Source organism: Saccopteryx bilineata, chromosome 1 (assembly GCF_036850765.1).
Source record: "Saccopteryx bilineata isolate mSacBil1 chromosome 1, mSacBil1_pri_phased_curated, whole genome shotgun sequence".
In the NCBI taxonomy this organism is placed as follows: domain Eukaryota; kingdom Metazoa; phylum Chordata; class Mammalia; order Chiroptera; family Emballonuridae; genus Saccopteryx; species Saccopteryx bilineata.
The window spans coordinates 406,886,101-406,906,282 of NC_089490.1; the positions used below are offsets into that span (position 1 = coordinate 406,886,101).

Consider the following 20,182-nt stretch of genomic DNA (forward strand, 5'->3'; position numbering starts at 1 on the left):
TGATCCCCAGAGAAGGTCAGTGGAATCGATGGACCTCAAGCAGGACGGACGAGGTCAGAAGAGAAGAGGTTCTGATGATCAGTAGGAGCAGCGAGAGGGGCCACTGCACGCCGGCCGGCGCAGAGAAGGCCAGGGGTCGTATCAGACACGCTGTTTGTGCAAACCCAGCTCCCAGGCAGGTGCAAATATCAAAGTTCACCTGAGGCCGTGAAATGGAGTAAAAGGAATCCACACTGTGGGGGTAGAACTGTCCCCGGTCACGTCCACCACGATGGTCACGTCGAGAACCCCACGACTCGTGTGAGAAATTGAGGAACAACTCAGAAGACCAGGCAGCACACACAGATCAGTCACTGCCAGCCTAGTGTCACGCACAGTTGGACCCCAGGTAAAAATCATACCGTTTCCAGTGGTTCCCAAACAGCAGGACCCTCGGGTGTGAGCCCGCAGAAGCCCTTGCCCAGGGCGGGCACGCTGGAGGCCCGGTGCCCTCCCTGCACTCACCTCGCTCAGTGCCACTGCGGGCAGGGCCCTGCCAGGCTCCACGGGTGGGGACGGGGTAGCCCCGACCGTCACGCTCTGGAGGAGACCCACCGTCCAGTGTCCCGACTTTTGTGAGGCCGCAGTCGTCGAGGCAGGGCGGTGGCGAAGCAGCAACGGCCGAGACGGACAGAGACAGACAGACGCTGACCCACACCAGCCGAGACGGACGGAGACGGACAGACGCTGACCCGCACCAGCCGAGACGGACGGAGACGGACAGACGCTGACCCGCACCAGCCGAGACGGACGGAGACGGACAGACGCTGACCCGCACCAGCCGAGACGGACGGAGACGGACAGACGCTGACCCGCACCAGCCGAGACGGACAGACGCTGACCCGCACCAGCCGAGACGGACGGAGATGGACAGACGCTGACCCGCACCAGCCGAGACGGACAGACGCTGACCCGCACCAGCCGAGACGGACGGAGATGGACAGACGCTGACCCGCACCAGCCGAGACGGACAGACGCTGACCCGCACCAGCCGAGACGGAGACGGACAGACGCTGACCCGCACCAGCCGAGACGGACAGACGCTGACCCGCACCAGCCGAGACGGACAGACGCTGACCCGCACCAGCCGAGACGGACGGAGATGGACAGACGCTGACCCGCACCAGCCGAGACGGACAGACGCTGACCCGCACCAGCCGAGACGGACGGAGATGGACAGACGCTGACCCGCACCAGCCGAGACGGACGGAGATGGACAGACGCTGACCCGCACCAGCCGAGACGGACAGACGCTGACCCGCACCAGCCGAGACGGACAGACGCTGACCCGCACCAGCCGAGACGGACGGAGACGGACAGACGCTGACCCGCACCAGCCGAGACGGACAGACGCTGACCCGCACCAGCGGGCCTTTGAAACCGGACAGGCGCAGGTGACGTGCACAGGAGGAAAGGTCGTCTTTCCAACCAACACTGCTGCAAAGACAGGTCATCCGTGTGCAAAAAACAGTGCTGACCTGAGCCTCCCTCCGGGGTCCCTGCGGCTCAGTGTAGGAGCACAGGCTGTGGGAGGACACGGGGATTCTCCAGGACGACCCCGCGTCCTCGGTGCTGGCACAGGCACAGCCAGCCGGCAGGAGTCGGGGCCTTGGACCGCACGACGTTAGACCTCCGCCCTGGGAAGGTGCTGTTGGGAAGAAGGACGGACTGCAGACCTATCCCATGTCCGCAGAGGGCCGGTTCCCAGCGTGTGGAGCCCCTCAGGTCCAGTGGGAAAGACAGTCTGGTTGCAAAGGAGCAAAGGGCTGGCACAGGCCGGTTGCCCAAGGGCGTGCGGAAGGTCAGAGGAGTGCAGGAGGCTGTGCCCACGAGCAAAGACGTGGAGGGGAGGCCATGCTGCCAGGCCCTGCGTGGGCGCTGGGCACGGCGGGGAGTGGAGCTGCACGGGTGCTGGGGACGGCCACTCAGGGACGGGGACTGAGCCCACAGAAGCCTGCCCGGGAGTGGTCACAGCTGCTTGCCCCCTGGACACAGCCCACTGTCCTTCAGCAGGTACAGGGCTGGACACAGGGTGTGTCCAGGCAGCAGAGCCTCAGTGCTGAGAAGGAAGGCCTGGACCTGGCCCTACCACCTGGCTGGCTGGACAGCACGAGTGTGCGGGCCCCCAGCGACGGGGCCAGGCGTGGGGGCCGGCCGGGGCTGGCAGGGAGGGGACACGAGCCGTGCTGGGTGTGGCAGGTGGCCCGTGCCTGGGCGAGCTGGCAGCCCTGCGCTGCAGCCGGTGGCGTCGCTGTGGGGGAGGTCAGGTAAACTGGGACGGGGAGCAGGGGGAGCAGGCCGCCCTCGCGCAGGCACCGCGTCCCTGGGGAGCTGTCCTCGGGCTGCACGTGGGAGCCTGTGTCCCAGTTTGCAGCCACTTGTTTCTGTGAGACTGGCACCTGTGCCCTGGGGCACCGCCTCAGCACCACCGGGAGCAGAGATGTTCCGACCCTGTCCTGCCGAAGACCCCCCCCCGGGCCGGGAGAGGATTCAGTTACCCTCTCGCAGTGGCCAGTGGCTGTGGAGAGGCCGCAGCTGCCGAGGGCGGGGCTGGCCAGGCAGAGCCGGCCCAGGGGAAGAGGTGGGACCTGCTTCTCTGGGGAGCAGAGCGTGACCCGGGCGGCAGAGACAGACGTGGTGCTGACGGCCCTTCCTGCACGCGCTCAGCCGGCCACTCTTTCCCGGACACTGGTCAGAGTGTGCACTCGGACCCCTTGTCAGGTGCAGCTGCAGGTCCCCACAGGTCTGTCCCCGAGGGCCACACCTCCACCAGGGTGGCCACCACCTGGTGCCACCTTTTGACCGCAGCAGGCTGCTCCCGCCCCAGACCGGGAGGCTGTGGGACTCGGGCGGCAGGGTGAGCGGCTCTCTGTCCCCACAGACAGTACTACTGGTATGACGAGCGGGGGAAGAAGGTCAAGTGCACCGCCCCCCAGTACGTCGACTTCGTCATGAGCTCTGTGCAGAAGCTGGTGACCGACGAGGACGTGTTCCCCACCAAATACGGTAGGGCTGGCGGCAGCCCCTCTCGGAATCGGGTGGGCGTGGCTGCAGGGGAGGCCGGGCAGCTGCGTGACCAGCTGGCTGTAGAGCAGGGCCGGGGCCAGTGCAGCTGGGGTCAGGACCCCGTCCACGGGAGGCTCTGGTGTGGATGAGCAGCCCCCGCGGCCATGTCCCCGGGTGGTCCCGGGATCCCAGAGGACCCGCCTTGGCCAGCAGGAGGTCCTGTGCACAGTCTCAGCCAGCGCTACCCTCCTGACATGGACAGGGCGGGGACTCGTGGGCGGGAGGCAGTTTGCGGGCTGGGCTGGCGGCTGGCTGACCCCCCCCCCCCCCCCCCCCCCGCAGGCCGGGAGTTCCCCAGCTCCTTCGAGGCCCTGGTGAAGAAGATCTGCAGATACCTGTTCCACGTGCTGGCCCACATCTACTCCGCCCACTTCAAGGAGACCCTGGCCCTCGAGCTACACGGACACTTGAACACGCTCTATGTCCACTTCATCCTCTTCGCCAGGGAGTTCAACCTGCTGGATCCCAAAGAGACCGCCGTCATGGACGACCTCACGGAGGCGCTGTGCAGCGGCGGGGGCCGCGGGGGCGGCGGGGACGGGGCCGGCGGGGGTGCAGGGGCACAGAACCACGTGAAGGAGAGGTGAGCCCACGGCTGGACCGGCGTGCACGTGTGCAGACGGCGGCGCGTGTGCCTGCGTGTGTCTGTGCGCACATGTGCAGGGCACACTCGGCGGGAGGTCCGAGCGGTGCCGCTGACCCTGGCCGGCCGCCGTGCGGAGCGTGGCCCCCGCGCCGGGCCGGCCGCCCCCGCACCGCCTGCGCCCTGCTCCTGGCGGAGGATGAGCACCGCTTGTCAAGAAGCACCTTGGACCCTCCGTTGCTCAGCACACCCACGGGACCGCGCCGCCCTCCTGTGGGGCTCTCCTGCCTTTGGCCAGTGGCCAGCGAGACGGCCCTCCCACGCCAGGGCTCGCAGACCTCGGCCCCCCTGGCCTTGTTTCAGGGGGGGGCGTTTTAGTCTCCTGTCTCTCCCCTTCGCTTTCCTGTGCCTGGATCTCAGCTGTGGGCCGCTTGGCATGGGGGGAGGGCGGTTGCCTGCAGAGGCCCTGAGCCCATGTCCCCGCTTCCTCCTGCCCCCGCCGCCAGGAGGGGCCCGGGGCCGCAGGGCGCAGGACCGAGGCGCCCAGGCCGCAGCCCGCGTGGGAACACGGCTGTCGCCGAAGGCAGAGCCTTGCGTGCTCTGCTCACCTGTTCGGTCGAATAAAAAGAATTCTCTCAGGTCAGCGCCTGTGTGTGTCCTCAGCGTCTCAGCGACCCGTGTTGAGGGTGACCTGGGGGTCACTGCTGCTTCCTTCTCTCTGTCCCCTGGCGCACGTGCACATGCGTGTCCACACACACACACACACACACACATAGCTGGTTCCTGCACACTCTTGGGGTTGTGGGGTCCACACTGAGTCCAGGGCCCAAGCTGGCTGCGGGCGAGGCGGGCACTGTCCTTTCCCTCAGGGCAGCCACAGGCCCCCCACTGACCCCCATACACAGCAGGGCTGTGGGGTGCCAGGCTTCCCCGAGGGCCTGGTCACTCTCCCTGTGCTGCAGCCTCCTGCAGGGGGATGGACCCGAGAGCATGGGCGGGAAGTGGCTGGGGGTTTCCGGAGCTACACTGCAGGGGCCACGACTGTGGGCACAGAGAACTCAGGAGGGCAGGGCACGGGTCAGCGGGGGAGGCATGGCGTGCTGCCAGCCGAACCCTAGAGCTTATCCCGGCTCTCGACCTGTCTGACATCACGCTCACCCAGCCGCCCGGTGGGGCGGGGCTCCAGGCCCTGGTCTCCGTCTCCCAGCCCACCGGGCTCCTGCGTCCCCCCTTCCTGACCTTCGCCTTGTGGAGCCCCAGGTTTCCGACCCCTGGAGGTCAGCGGCCAGAAAAGGTGCCTGTGGGCAGAGGAGCGTCTGCACTCCGGCACCCCCAGAGGCCGGCCAGCAGAGCAGAGCCCTCCCCCACCTGGTAGCCCCGGGCGCCCCAAAGACCCACGAGCACCCCTGGGTGTGTCTTTCCAGCCCAGCTCCTGCTTCCCCACGATGGCCCCGCCCGCGCCAGAACACCATCCCTTTGGGCTGCCCAGTGGTCAGCTGGGGCAGCTGGACCACCTCAGGTGCAGAAGCAGCCCTCATCCACACCGTCTGTGGAGGACATTAGAATCATTTTAACATGACTTCACATGCACTGTTCTAGAAGGTTCTACCCATGTGTCCTGCTGAACTGATTCATGCTGGACCCCCTGGGCAAATGCCACCATTTGTTGCATGAAGTTGCTCCTTGGAGTCCACTGCCACCCGCCTGGGGTGTGTGCCTCTGTGCCCACCTGGGGACCTCGGGGGAGGCAGGCAGCCTCCTGCTCCCTGCACGACGGGCTGCACCTCTGAGCAGTGTCTTCAGCCTGCCTCATGCAGGTGCCGCTGGGAGCGTGGGCTCCTGGCTGGCCACACCGCCTACCGCCCATGGCCTCCCAAACCCTGCAGCCAAGTGCTCTGCAGCCAGCCCAGAGAGGTCTTGAAATTGCTTGGGACCCGTGATGCCCACCTCCTCCCGGCTCCCTTTGTGGAGTGCCCGCAGCCGGCGTCCTGGGCCTGGTCTGCCGATGCACTCGGAAGCAAATGGCGTGCCCTCTCAGGCCACACATGGTCAGTGCCTTGCACTAGGTTGGACCCTGCTCAGAGCCTCAGCCTTGCCGAACTCCGGTGTTTGCGTCGAGTTCGGGGTTGACGAATTCAGGAGCAAAGGTGTAAAGGGGACACTGGACTTGGGTGTGGGCAGTGAGCACTGACCCATGGGGACAGGGACAGCCGGGCTACCTGCAGTGGTAGCTCCCTGGCACAGGAGGTATGGGCATCGCTGCTGGAGCGCCCTCCCGGGGGCTGGCCTGTGGAGCTGGGAGGCTCCCTCTCCTCCTGCAGGTCCTGAGGCCGCACGGTGCCAGGACTGCTCACCTCAGCCCAGGGGCCTCCACTGCCCACCGAGGGCCTGGGCAGAGTCCGGGCAGGCCCTGCGTGTGCCTCTACCTTTCCTGCACTCGGCGCCTGTGGGGGGTCACGGCATTCTGTACCCCTCCTCCACACCCTCTACCTTTCCTGCACTCGGCACCTGTGGGGGGGTCACGGCATTCTGTACCCCCCCCTCCACACCCTCTACCTTTCCTGCACTCGGCGCCTGTGGGGGGGTCATGGCATTCTGTACCCCCCCTCCACACCCTCTACCTTTCCTGCACTTGGCGCCTGTGGGGGGGTCACGGCATTCTGTACCTCCCCCTCTACACCTCACCATGATTGCTTTCGTAGCTGTATCACCGTTGGCTCGGTTGCCAGCGCCTGGCAGTCAGGCCCCCAGAGCAGGCTGGGCGCATCACCACCTGAGAACTGGGCCTGAGAGGTCGCCCTCTCACCCGAGCCGCTCCATTCACGCGCCTGCTCCTTCACTTCGCCGAAATTGGGCCAGGCCGTCTGGCTTAGTGCTCCGTCTGACGCACTCGGAATAGTGTCTGGCACCTAGTGAGTCCTCGCGGGTTGGTTTTACTTCCTGTGTTTGTAACTTTGTATCAGCGAGTATTAACACTCACAATGCCCGGCTGACAACCGAGGGCGAGAGCTGGTGTCAGGAGGGGACTTCGGGACTGGGCCCCTTCTGCTGAAGGGTGTGGTGTGGGCAGGCTGGCCTGTCTGGGTGTCCAGGGATATTTTCTTAGGGGATGCCAATGCCACGCCCATCAGGGCTGGCAAACATGCCTGCAGATGTTCAGAGGGTCAGGTAGGGGACGATGAGGAGGTCTGTATGCGTCTGCTGCCACTTTGGTGGGGAAGCTCCCTGGTGGTCCTGGCAGCCGGGGACCCATGAGCCAGACCACCCTGCACCTGTGCGGCCGCAGCAGCTGGACGCCAGTAGCCCCCTTGTCCGAGCACCCTTGGTGTCTCCAAGGCACCTCTGGGCACCCACCTGCTCAGAAGCAGGGGAGCAAGACCAAGCCCGGTGCCAGCGAGCTCCCTGCTTAGCCAGAGAGGCGTGGTGCAGCTGAGGCCGGACTCGAGGGCCAGTGCTGCCCTGGGATCTGGCCACGTCTGGGAACAGGTTTGATCACCACAGGAGTGGATGACCAGGGACAGCGCTGACAGGGTTCAAGGCAGGACCGTGCCTTGGGGGCATGGCTGGTGCCACGTTGGGCCCTGCAGCGAGCCGCGCATGCTGTGGCCGGCCCTCCTGCGTGAGGCAGTGTGACCGTGGTGGGCACCTGTGACGGTGGCATGGTCTCTGCTCGGACGCCTTGTCCAGGATCCTCTCTCTCCGGGCCTCCCGGCCACGTGGCAGGTCCCCAGGCGCTGCCCTCCACGGCAAAGCAGCAGAGGGGGTAGGGAGTTGGTGCGTGGTTGAGGTGCCCGCACCCCTGGCTGGCGGGTGCTATGGGCGCGGCTGAGACTAACCCTCTGCGAGAGGCCAGCCTTGGCCTGTCACCTCCAAGATTGGGCTACAACACCCCTTCCACCTCTTCCCAAAAAAAGGGTTGAAAAGGTTTGTCCTGCAGAAAGAAGCCTGGGTGCCAGGGTGACACCCCATGTTCTCAGGTGGCCGCAGAGTGACCGTGGGCAAGCAGAGGTGGTATCCCTTGACCACCTCGGGTGGCACTTCCTCGTGCCCCCTGGGGCCTCTCTGCCCCGCCCCCTGCACCAGTCTGTCCTCTTCCGCGGAGGCAGGAGGCAGCCCCGTCCACCCCGGGCAGAGCCCAGATGCGCGCACATCTGGCGCAAGAGCTGTGCGACCCCAGGCTGTCCGTGCCGTGTGCCCTCCCCGCCGCTCGCCCGCCCACCTGGATGAGACGGACGTGGTGTCTTTACCGAAGGAATTTATTGTTCCGGAACTAAAGTTGCTCACAGTTATCTGACAGGGGTACACGGGTGGGGCTTGTCCGTTTCCGTGACATCTGTGTGTGTCCCAGTACAAAAGAGGAAGGCTGACAGGAGATATTGCTTTCGGTGTCCTCCGCCTCGGAAGAGCCCTCCCCCCCCCGCTTGTACCGTGTGGCTTTTGTTGTTACAGGTGTTGATTTTTCTTAGGTGTGGAAACCCCAGCCTGCAGTGGGGCTCAGTGTAACAAGCGTTCACTCCGTCCAGACCGGAGGGCGGGGCGGTGGGCGGGGCCAGCAGCAGAGGGACCCGGTACAGCGAAGGCATGCAGTCCAGCCTGCCCGCCGGCGCCGACACCGACACCGGGGGCCGTGGTGGCCCGGGAGCCGGCCGCACCCACAGGACAAGCACAAGCAGAAGCTGGGACGATGGGACAGAGCGAGGTGGCCGCTTCCGCGGCCTCGCCGTGCAGAGAACACGCCGCAGAGGACGCTGCTGACCTTCTGTCCTTGGTTATGGTTTGTTTTGCTTTTTTTTTTTTCACTTTTTGTCATTTTAGTAAAAAAAAAAAAAAACCCGCGGTGGCCCTGCCGTCCTCTGAGTGGGTGGGGCCAGCTCAGGGCCGTCCTCCTGCTCTCCTCTGGACACGGAGCCAAGAGGGCCCCTTTCCGGGCCGGACGGAAGGGCCCTGGGCGGTGGCGCCCACAGGACTGGACTTGCTTCTACCCAGGACGGACAGAGCGGACCGCGCCGTTCTCTTTAAATATATATGTGTGTGTGTGTGTAGAAAGAACAAGAGCCAGAACTGAACACAGAACCCGGGCTGCCCAGCGGCTCCCTCCCCCGCACCCTTTTCCAAAAACAACCGAGAAAAAAAAGTTTATAAAAATATCTTGCAGGAATTCTTTAAAGTTTACAGTAGCTGGCCGGCACTGCACCCACCGGCCTGCCCCCGGGCACCTCGGGGCACCTCGGCCCCAGCCCCACCCTGCCCAAGACACAGACAGACAGACGGCAGGCGGACGCTGCTGCTGCCCCTTCCCTGAACAGAGAAGTAAAGGAACTCAATAAGTTAAAACAGCAAATAAATAATACTGATCTCCTCGGCCAGCCCGCTGCCCCCACGGCCGGGACTGGACGCCAGGCCGGGGAGCACCCTGCAGCCGGCGGGCCGGGAGGACGGGCGCCCACTGGCGGCGGGGGCGCCCAGGTGTGGGTGGCTGGAGGGAGGCGGGGCCGAGGGGAGGCGCCAGCCCTGCCCGCCCACCTGCGGCTGCGTCGCCCACCACGGCCCCACCCTGTGGGCGGCCTGGGCAGGCCGGACCTGCCCAGGGCTCTAGTCACTGCAGGTCGGGGCGGCAGGGCCGCGGGCGGCTTCCCCGTGGAGCCAGGTCCTCCTCCCCGTGACCATGCGGAGCGGGAACCAGGCAGAGCGCCACACCGGCAGGCGGACGGAGGCCGCGGTGGGTGGGCGGCCGCAGCAGCAGCAGCAGCAGCAGGAGAGGAGAGGGCAGGTCCACGGCAGCTGCCTTCAGTCGGCCGGTGTCCGGCGCGGAGCCCAGAGGGTGGCCTCTTGGAGGTGACATGTTAACTTTTCGGGATAATTCCTGGTATCAGAGTGGAAACAGTGACGTTGTCAGAGACCGGCAGAGAGAGAGACAGCGAGAGAAAGAGAGAGCGGGCAGGCGGGCCCAGCCGCTGGCCACGCCCCGGGGCCCCCTTTCCTTTCCTCCCGGCTTCGCAGCAGTCTAGCTGGCCGGGTGGGCGTGGCCCCGGGTCCACGCTGGGCGGGCGGGCAGGCGGGCGGCGGCGCGTGGCCGTGGCGGCACTCCCAGGGCCGGGCTGGGGGAGGGGCTATGTCTAAGGCTGCTGGCGGCGGGCGGCGGGCGGCCCCGTCGTGGCCGCGTCCTTGCCCGTTGGGTACTCGGTGTCCCCTCCAGGGCCAGGGCCAGCGGCCGCCGAGTCACCGAGTGGACTGTGGGCACTCCGCTTGGGGGGCGTGCTGGGGGCCTGGGCCGCCTGCCCGTTCTTCTCGTCTGAAAAAAGTTGTTTAATTACGTCAAAGAAGTTACTCAATGGGCTGCCTGGGTACACAGAACAGAGACAAGAGAAAAAAAAAAAGAAAAGGAAAAGAAATAAAAGGGGGGGGGGCAAGAGAAAGGAAGGGAGGGAAGGAGAGAAAGAGAACAAACAAACAGATGAACGGAAGGGCCTTGGTGAGGAGAAAACCCAGCGCGGTGAGGTCTGAGATGGGCGCGGGCGGGACTGCGACAGCAAGCCCTGGGCAGGCATGTGCTCCCGGGGCCTGAGCTGTAGGGCGGGGGCGGGGTAGGTGGAGAGACCCCCTCCTCCCTCAGCGGCCTGGCCTGCAGGGTGCAGCCCTCCCTCCACCTCTGCCACGCACTGAGCTCAGACACCGGTCAGTCTCCCCTCGTCAGCCCCATGGCTGTGCGGGCCGGCCAGCCCGCTCTGAAGACAGAGCCACCAAGACGGGGCTGCCATGTGCCCCAAAGTGGAGCAGGACCCAGGACTGGAGGCCGGCTCTCTGCACAAGGCCACAGGGCTGCTCTGGGTGCAGAGGCTGGAGCCAGCGTGCCGGCCACTCCCCTGGCCAACCCAGGCCACACAGTGTGACAGCAGACAGACAGATGGACAGATGGTGGACAGGCATGTAGAGCTTGGGGTGGGAGGGCTGGGGGCAGGCAGCCAGTGGGGAGTGTCCTGAGGTCAGAAGGAAGGGGGCACGGATGCAGTGGCCACCCGACCTGGGGGCCCTGTGCTCGCTGCTCAGGGCACTGATGGGCACCCTGGCTCCAGTCCCTAAACCTGGGCTCAGAGCTGGGGGGCTTCCTCTCCCTGATGGGAGCAGTGTGGTGCTCACTGACCCCCTTCTGAGTGGACAGAAGGCCTGAGGCTGGCCTATCCCATACAGGAGTCCACGTCCACTGTGACCCCAGGCCAGAGCCTGCCCAGGTCCCTCCCTGGCTGGCCCTGATCCTAGGGCTGGGCATGTGGGGGGGGGCTCTGCTTGGTCCCGTGTGTGTGTGTGTGTCTGGACCCCAACGACAGACCCCAGGACAACCCCAGAGGTGGCAAAGGCAGCACCCAGCTGGGAGCAGGTTGCAGGTGAAGGTGCCAGGCTGGGGGGGCCCAGGTAATGTGAGGGTTCTTACCACATTTGGAAAGCCTCCCCGTCATCATCTCCACACAGTTAGTGGTGTCTGGAGCATAGAACGGAGAGAGGGAGGGACACACGTGAAAAAGACTTCCCACTAGGACCTTGGCTGGGCACTGAGCAAGGCCAGCCTGCCAGAGCGGGCGTGGCCTGGAGCGGGCGGGGCTGTGGAAGAGAGTAGAGCCCAAAGGGTGGAGCTCAGAGAAGAGGGTGGAGCCTAAAGGGCAGAGCCTTGTGGGAGAGGCTTATAATACAAGAATTTAGTGGAGGGCAGTGGAGGGCCCCCACAACAAGCAGAGCCTGAGGACAGGGCCTGGCCCTGCCCCCTGGGTGCCCTGGGCCTGCCTGGCCCTTCTTCTCCTATGTCCTGTCCTGGGTGTAGGATGCATGTTGTGGAACTGAGAAGCCCAGGACTGGCGCTGTGGTCAACACTGGCCACCCATGTGCCGTGACTGTCACCAGTCTGTACTCTCCCTTCTCTGACCATCTCCCGCCTTCTGCTGGGCCTGGGTCAACACTGGCCACCCATGTGCCATGACTCTCGCCAGTCTGTACTCTCCCTTCTCTGACCGTCTCCCGCCTGCTGCTGGGCCTGGGAGTGTTGGTGCTGATGTGGGGCCGGGTGGGCGGCAGCAGGACCAGGGCGGGGTGCTCCCTCAGGCCTTTACTGGGGCTCACGCAGGGTGGGACGTCTCCTTGGCCTCCCCCACGTGGACTGGGCCGAGGGCCCTGTTGGGTTGACCACCAGATCTCTTGGGCTGGTGGGTGAAGGTCTCTCCTTCCACCCACCTCCGACGGGGGCCCTGGAACTAAGCTAGCCGGACGAAGCGTCCAGTGTGGGAGGGAAGCTGGGGGATGGGGCCGGGGTCCCAGGTTGGGGTCTCCAGGCACAGGAGTCACTGAAGGAGAACAAGGGAGACAGGCAGGACCCAGAGCAGGTGCCCCAGAAGCTCCAGGGATGTAGGTTTAGGCACAGAGCTAATCGGGTCAGGGCCAGCACGGCCCTGCTCTGCGGTGGCTGCAGCACGGTGTCCCCTGGCCAGCATGCCATCCCTGGTCTTTGCTCCCCTCCCCAGACAAGCTCTGTCTTTCCCTGGCCTCAGTCTCCCCTCAGCACTGCCCTGCTCCAGATGGAGACCTTCAGGGCTCTGGAGCCCAAGGCACCTGCCCGGCCTGCTCCCTGCCCGATGGCAGCCGGGAGTGTGGGCCCCCACCCTGGGGTCAGGGCCAGGTGTTGGGGGGACAGCGGCCCCGACCACCAGTGGGGTGACGAGGCACGTGTTAGGAAGAAAAGGGTGGTGAGACACAGACAATGGAATGAGGATGGGAGGGAAGGTGGACGCGTGGGCCGGCCTGGGCATTAGGACCCCACACACAGGCTCAGGAGGGCCTGCAGAGGCCCCAGCCAGTAGCAGGGGCTCAGAGAGGCAGGACTTGGGCCGGACACTGTGCTCCCTAGACCCCCACACCTCAGCACAGCCGCCACCCAGACACACACTGCACACTGTCACTAGCAGACAGTGACTCCTGCAGGTGCCCTCATGGGCTCACCCACATCCACACTGATACAGCCCACTCCCTACCAGACACCGAGCGGCATGACCCTCAGGCCCCTTTTTCCTGTGTGGCTTCTCTAGGCCCAGCTGGGGCGCCTCTGCTTTGACTGTGGCCTCGGGCCCCTCCTGCTCACGGCCAGTCACAGGCCTGTCTCAGGGAGGGCAGGTGGTGAGCAGCCCCACTGCGTGGCAGCCCGTATGGGCAGCAGGACCACAGCCCGCACAGGGTACGGCTGCGGGGAGGCCGAGGGGCCAGGGTTCCAGGCAGGACCTTGGTCACTGCTCTCCCAGATCCTGCCCTCGCTGGGGGCCCAGGGCCAGCCTGCCCTGTGTCCGGTGACGCAGCCTGGGTTCTAGGCCAGCATGGCCTGTCCAGGGCCGGGAGCTAGCCACTGGCTCTCGCCAGAGGACGTGACCGCAGCCCCTCCCTGCCCTGGCGGTGGGGCCGGACACCTTACCTGCCAGCGTCAGAGGCTACTCTCGTAGCTGGTGGCCACCTTCTGGCCTTTAAGCCCAGCACCCCAGCTTAGTCCTGGCGCTGGCGGGGAGGGTTCTACAGGACAAGAGGCGCCTTTCAGTGCGGTGTGCTGGGCCTACCTCCCTGGGTGTGCAGACACAGACACGGCCGGCCCATGGCCTGGGAAATCCCTGCTCCCCGGGGCGGCACGCAGCTGGGGCGGGGAGGGCTCGGCGGAGGGATCAAACCCGCGCTCCGCCCCGCGCGCAGGGTGCCGCACTGCTCACAACCTCACCTGACAGGTGCTGGGCGCAGGGCTGGTCGTGCGTGCTCAGCAGTTGTGTCTGAATGGTCTCCACGACCCTCTTGAAGCGGCGGCTTGGGCCTGGGGGGGAGAGGACAGGGGTTAGGCCAGGCGGGGGCGGGGCGCGGGCGGGGGCAGCACGGCCCAGCGCAGCCCGCCCCGCCGCCCAGCCCGGCCCCTCCGCCCAGCGGCTCACCCGACAGCAGCGTGAATGTGACGGAGTAGATGCCGTTCTCTTTCTGCGCCGCCCCGCCCTCCGTGTAGGTGATGTCCACTTGGAACTTGACCGGCTTCTGGAACACCGCCGGGCCCCCCGTCGCCTTGTACTCGGCCCGGAAGCTGGTCTGGCTGATGACACTGTGGCTGAGGCTGGGGATCTGTGGGGCGGTAGCCGGGCGTCAGGGGGCCCGCGGCCCTCCCAGCCCCCTCCGTGACCCCCGAGGCAGGTGGGAGAGGAGCCGAGGAAGTCGGACCGGGTGCAGCCTCTGCTGCTACTGAGAAGGGGCCCCTGAGGCCCAGGCTGCGGCCCTCGCTGACGACAGTGCCCGTGGCTCTGCGGGTTCAGGGAGCCCGCAGCGGGGCCCCCGCTGGCCCTCTGCATGGGCAGCACAGGAAACTGGTCACAACACATCTGGTTTGGTGCCCCAGGGCACCCCAGGTTAGAAGGGCCGGCTGCAGTGTGAAGCAGAGGACAGTGGCTGAACCCATGTCACACAGAAGGAGGGATTATTGGTGTCCCAGGATCAGGAGGGGCTGGGGGGCAGTGGGTGTTGGGGGACAGGCCCAGACCCAAGGCCTTGGATGGGAGAGCAGAGTACAGGGCACTCAGAGGGGCCCGAGTGTCTGTGTCCTGCAGGATGCCAACACCCCGGCTGGTGCTGGGCTCTTGTGACCCCAAAGACCTCTGGTAGGAGTGCCCAGCGGTCCTCACTGTCCTGAGGGAATCTGGGCTGCAGGGACGTCTGAGGCTGCCCTCAGAGAACCTGCCTGGGAGCCCCACCCACACCGACGGGGGTGGGCAGGGCCTGAGCCAGGCTCTGGGTTGCTGTGACAGGTGGCCCCACACAGGGGGGCCCCACACAGGGCAGGTACAGGTGGGGGGCCCTGGCATGACTCTGGAAGAAAATCTTGGGGCCTTTCTGCTCCACACGCCTGACGACCCAGTAACAACACGTGGAAGCACAGGAGGCCTCCGTGGGGTAGGTGGGGGGCCCCCGGGAGACAGAGGGCCCGTGGGGCTGTTCGCGGGCTCCTCTGCCGGCCCGCGGAGCTCCTCTCTGTTGAGACCGGCCGCAGGGAGGTGTCACCCCCGAGGTCCATGCTGTCCCCAGTGCCCCTTCCAGCACAGCCCAGCACAGCTCACTTCATCAGCGCCTGTCCCCTGCCCCAGGCCATCAGTCCCCTGCCTCCTGCCCCCGCTTGGCCATAGCTGCAGCCACTTGGAGAGAAAACCGGCTCCTCCCCGGGCCAGGGCCCCCCCCAGGGCAGGCGGGAGGCCGTGTCTGTCACCCATGGAGCAGGCGGACCGTGTCCGGGGTGGGCGCGGGCTTACCGACAGGAAGGCATGGACGATGTCGGCTTTGATGGAGCTCAGGGGCTTGTCCTTGATGACCACGAAGATCTGCTCCTCCTTCTCCAGACTGATGAAGTTCCCAAACCAGGACTTCTTGGCCAGCCTGGAGAGGGGGGTATGAAAGGGCAGAGGGTGGCTCATGCCTCTGAGGGCAGGGTACACTGCCCTGCAGGGCCCGCTCACTGCCCTAACCACCCTGCAGGGCCCAATCACTGCCCTAACCACCCTGCAGGGCCCAATCACTGCCCTAACCGCACGCAGGGCCTGCTCACTACCCTAACCGCCCTGCAGGGCCCCCGCTCACTGCCCTAACCGCCCTGCAGGGCCCAATCACTGCCCTAACCGCCCTGCAGGGCCCAATCACTGCCCTAACCGCCCTGCAGGGCCCAATCACTGCCCTAACCGCACGCAGGGCCTGCTCACTGCCCTAACCGCCCTGCAGGGCCCCCGCTCACTGCCCTAACCGCCCTGCAGGGCCCAATCACTGCCCTAACCGCCCTGCAGGGCCCAATCACTGCCCTAACCACACGCAGGGCCCCCGCTCACTGCCCTAACCGCACGCAGGGCCCCCGCTCACTGCCCTAACCGCCCTGCAGGGCCCGCTCACTGCCCTAACCGCCCTGCAGGGCCCAATCACTGCCCTAACCGCACGCAGGGCCCCCGCTCACTGCCCTAACCGCCCTGCAGGGCCCCCGCTCACTGCCCTAACCGCCCTGCAGGGCCCGCTCACTGCCCTAACCGCCCTGCAGGGCCCGCTCACTGCCCTAACCGCCCTGCAGGGCCCCCGCTCACTGCCCTAACCGCACGCAGGGCCCCCGCTCACTGCCCTAACCGCACCCAGGGCCCCCGCTCACTGCCCTAACCGCACACAGGGCCCCCGCTCACTGCCCTAACCGCCCTGCAGGGCCCGCTCACTGCCCTAACCGCACACAGGGCCCCCGCTCACTGCCCTAACCGCACACAGGGCCCCCGCTCACTGCCCTAACCGCACCCAGGGCCCCCGCTCACTGCCCTAACCGCACACAGGGCCCCCGCTCACTGCCCTAACCGCACACAGGGCCCCCGCTCACTGCCCTAACCGCACCCAGGGCCCGCTCACTGCCCTAACCGCATGCAGGGCCCCCGCTCACTGCCCTAACCGCACCCAGGGCCCGCTCACTGCCCTAACCGCATGCAGGGCCCCCGCTCACTGCCCTAACCGTCCTGCAGGGCCCCCGCTCACTGCCCTAACCGCCCTGCAGGGCCCGCTCACTGCCCTAACCGCCCTGCAGGGCCCGCTCACTGCCCTAACCGCACCCAGGGCCCCCGCTCACTGCCCTAACCGCACCCAGGGCCCCCGCTCACTGCCCTAACCGCACACAGGGCCCCCGCTCACTGCCCTAACCGCACGCAGGGCCCCCGCTCACTGCCCTAACCGCACGCAGGGCCCCCGCTCACTGCCCTAACCGCACACAGGGCCCCCGCTCACTGCCCTAACCGCACCCAGGGCCCGCTCACTGCCCTAACCGCATGCAGGGCCCCCGCTCACTGCCCTAACCGCACCCAGGGCCCGCTCACTGACCTAACCGCACGCAGAGCCCCTGCTCACTGCCCTAACTGCCCTGCAGGGCCCGCTCACTGCCCTAACTGCACTCCCCGACTTTACCCTGACCCCTCCCTCTGCCTCCCACCTGCCTCATCCCTGACTTCCCCTTCCCCCACCCTGATCCTGCAGCCGGGGCCTGACACCCCGCCCTCTCCTCCCCTACCTCACCCCACCCCCGACCTGGGCCCAGGCAGCACCCACTGGATCCCGCTAGAATGGAAAGGAGAGCCCACCCTGACCCCAGGTGCCCTGCAGGAGGTGGATGGCCACGACACGGCACAGAGAAGGGGCAGCCTCAGCCCCTGCTGCCGCCCTCTGTGTATCCATTCTCAGGGACTAGCCCCTGCTGCCCCAGCCCAGGTCACTTGAGGGATTGGGCAGTGGCTTCAAACCTCACTGGCCCGGCTGCCGGGCAGGATGAAGCTGCCCCCCTCACCCACGCACACACACACAGCCCCAGGCCGGCGGCACCTTCCCGCACAGCCCGACCCCACCACGCCCAAGGCTTCCCTCTACTTGGTCATCACGACCTGCATTTGGGCCGCCCCTCTGAGGAGCCCTGCCCCACGGCAGTGCACAGGGTGTGGGACAGACCCCACCATCCTGCCTCCTGGACTCAGGCCTGTGCAGCCCTCCCCTGGGCATGGGCAGGGTGCTGGCTCGCTCCTGACAGAGAATGTGGGGACAATGGACGCTCACTCCACCCCTAGGTCACAACAGGACCACCAGGTCCCCTCTTGCTAGCCAGTCTCTCCCGCAGCAGACCCGCTGGCGAGGGCGAGAGGCCCCCACGGACCCGAACCCCACCCACAGCGGGCTTGGCTCCCGTGCGCAGCTGGAGGGAATGATGGCCCGGTCATTCCTTAAACCAGCAGTTCTCAACCTGTGGGTCGCGACCCCGGTGGGGGTCGAACCACCAAAACACAGGGGTCGCCTAAAGCCATCGGAAAAAGCTGGGCACAGTGGGTCCTGACCACAGAGACTGTGAAGGGATAAGTGTATGACAAATTTACAGTGCATGTTGGAGCTGTCTGTCATGCAGCCACTGCAGGCAGACACGCCCCGGCCGCCTTCTTGCTGCTTCTGTTGCAGCTACAGCATGGACACGTGACTGTCGACAGGAAGCCAGCGATGAGGAGCCGTAGCCAGGCCCAGGGTCTTGCCCCGCGGTGAGGGCAGGGTGCTCTGCGGAGCTCCGGGGGCCTGAGGCCCAGCTGGCAGTCTTCCTGGCTGTGCCCATTTCCGGAGTCCCTCTTCAGAGACCATGACAATGACCAGCCCACCTGCCAGGAAGCCCGTCCACTCCCGTCAGCCTGGCCCGGGAATCCTGACAGGATGTGGAGACACGCGTCCTTGCAGCGTGGCCGTCACTTGGCCAGCTCAGCTTCCTTCCCCTGCGTCCTGCCAGCCCCCCTGGCCGTCTCCTGTGTCGTGTCGAGCGTGGGCTCCTGGCCTGAGCCGCTCACCGCAGCCCCCAGGACGGCACCAGGGCCTGCTGCCCACCGTGGGGCTCTGCCTCTCGCCCCGTGAGGATGGAGAGCACAGTGAGACCAGCTTTCTGTACTTAGACGCCGGGGGTGTGGCCGCTGGCGGAGACAGTCCCGCGTTGGAGTCTGGCTGAGCCAGGACAGCCGGTGTGGTGGAGGGCGTGGGGTCAGGCCTGTGGCGCGAATGTGGTGTCCACTCGGCCTGTCTGGGCCAGAGGTGAGTGTTGCTGCTTAAACGATCTTTTGTTGACGCAGTGGTCTGAGGACAGCAGACCCCTCCCTGACGTGGAGGGTCTCGTCCAGCCAGGTGGCAACCTTCAGAGCCACGGTGGAGCTTTCCCGGGGAAGGCGGTCTTTTGTCCTCAAGATGGCAACACAGGAAGCCTGAGGTCCCCGCCAGCTGGCCCGCAACACCCATCACCCGGCCTCCGCTTCTGCCGGCCAAGCCGGTCTCGGCCTGCCAGCGCTCAGGCACGTGGGCACCTTCACTGCCCGCACATCCCGTGCGTCCCGTCCTGTGTCCCGACTGCCCTCACTGCCCGCGCGCCCCGTCCTGTGTCCCGACTGCCCTCACTGCCCGCACAGCCCGCGCGCCCCGTCCTGCGTCCCGACTGCCCTCACTGCCCTCACTGCCCGCGCGCCCCGTCCTGTGTCCCGACTGCCCTCACTGCCCTCACTGCCCGCGCGCCCCGTCCTGCGTCCCGACTGCCCTCACTGCCCTCACAGCCCGCGCGCCCCGTCCTGCGTCCCGACTGCCCTCACTGCCCTCACTGCCCGCGCGCCCCGTCCTGTGTCCCGACTGCCCTCACTGCCCTCACAGCCCGCGCGCCCCGTCCTGCGTCCCGACTGCCCTCACTGCCCTCACAGCCCGCGCGCCCCGTCCTGTGTCCCGACTGCCCTCACTGCCCGCGCGCCCCGTCCTGTGTCCCGACTGCCCTCGCTGCCCGCACAGCCCGCGCGCCCCGTCCTGTGTCCCGACTGCCCTCACTGCCCGCGCGCCCCGTCCTGTGTCCCGACTGCCCTCGCTGCCCTCACAGCCCGCGTGCCCCGTCCTGTGTCCCGACTGCCCTCGCTGCCCTCACAGCCCGCGCGCCCCGTCCTGTGTCCCGACTGCCCTCGCTGCCCTCACAGCCCGCGCGCCCCGTCCTGTGTCCCGACTGCCCTCACTGCCCGCACGCCCCGTCCTGTGTCCCGACTGCCCTCACTGCCCTCACTGCCCGCGTGCCCCGTCCTGTGTCCCGACTGCCCTCACTGCCCTCACTGCCCGCGTGCCCCGTCCTGTGTCCCGACTGCCCTCACTGCCCTCACAGCCCGCGCGCCCCGTCCTGTGTCCCGACTGCCCTCACTGCCCGCGTGCCCCGTCCTGCGTCCCGACTGCCCTCACTGCCCTCACTGCCCGCGCGCCCCGTCCTGTGTCCCGACTGCCCTCACTGCCCGCGCGCCCTGTCCTGTGTCCCGACTGCCCTCACTGCCCTCACTGCCCGCGCGCCCTGTCCTGTGTCCCGACTGCCCTCACTGCCCTCACTGCCCTCACTGCCCTCACTGCCCTCACTGCCCGCGCGCCCTGTCCTGTGTCCCGACTGCCCTCACTGCCCTCACTGCCCTCACTGCCCGCGTGCCCCGTCCTGCGTCCCGACTGCCCTCACTGCCCTCACTGCCCGCGCGCCCCGTCCTGTGTCCCGACTGCCCTCACTGCCCGCGCGCCCTGTCCTGTGTCCCGACTGCCCTCACTGCCCTCACTGCCCGCGTGCCCCGTCCTGTGTCCCGACTGCCCTCACTGCCCGCACAGCCCGCGCACCCCGTCCTGTGTCCCGACTGCCCTCACTGCCCTCACTGCCCGCGTGCCCCGTCCTGTGTCCCGACTGCCCTCACTGCCCGCACAGCCCGCGTGCCCCGTCCTGTGTCCCGACTGCCCTCACTGCCCGCGTGCCCCGTCCTGTGTCCCGACTGCCCTCACTGCCCTCACAGCCCGCACGCCCCGTCCTGTGTCCCGACTGCCCTCACTGCCCGCACAGCCCGCGTGCCCCGTCCTGTGTCCCGACTGCCCTCACTGCCCGCGTGCCCCGTCCTGTGTCCCGACTGCCCTCACTGCCCTCACAGC

At 66.9% G+C, this 20,182-nt stretch overlaps 2 protein-coding genes across 18 annotated transcripts in view; one reads left to right on the forward strand and one right to left on the reverse strand.

Annotated features, from left to right (window-relative positions):
* The window catches only part of MOB2 (MOB kinase activator 2), a 39,807-nt gene extending 35,476 nt beyond the window's left edge, over positions 1-4,331 (forward strand). For both annotated transcript variants that reach the window (XM_066252382.1, XM_066252381.1), the window contains exons 4-5: positions 2,921-3,045; positions 3,388-4,331. In XM_066252382.1, the coding sequence (XP_066108479.1) occupies positions 2,921-3,045; positions 3,388-3,692 (430 nt within the window). In that variant the 3' untranslated portion in view covers positions 3,693-4,331. The remainder of the gene's footprint in view (positions 1-2,920; positions 3,046-3,387) is intronic.
* Positions 4,332-7,923: 3,592 nt separating this feature from the next.
* BRSK2 (BR serine/threonine kinase 2) overlaps positions 7,924-20,182 on the reverse strand; it is a 63,408-nt gene continuing 51,149 nt past the window's right edge. For 3 of the 16 annotated variants that reach the window (XM_066252386.1, XM_066252390.1, XM_066252387.1), the window contains 5 exons: positions 14,989-15,112; positions 13,633-13,813; positions 13,428-13,517; positions 11,118-11,165; positions 9,465-10,028 (listed from right to left, as the gene is read on the reverse strand). In XM_066252386.1, coding sequence (XP_066108483.1) covers positions 9,805-10,028; positions 11,118-11,165; positions 13,428-13,517; positions 13,633-13,813; positions 14,989-15,112 — 667 coding nt within the window. In that variant the 3' untranslated portion in view covers positions 9,465-9,804. Of the gene's footprint in view, positions 10,029-11,117; positions 11,166-13,133; positions 13,229-13,427; positions 13,518-13,632; positions 13,814-14,988; positions 15,113-20,182 lie in introns of all 16 variants that reach the window. The other 13 variants (XM_066252388.1, XM_066252391.1, XM_066252398.1 and 10 more) reach the window with 8 other exon arrangements.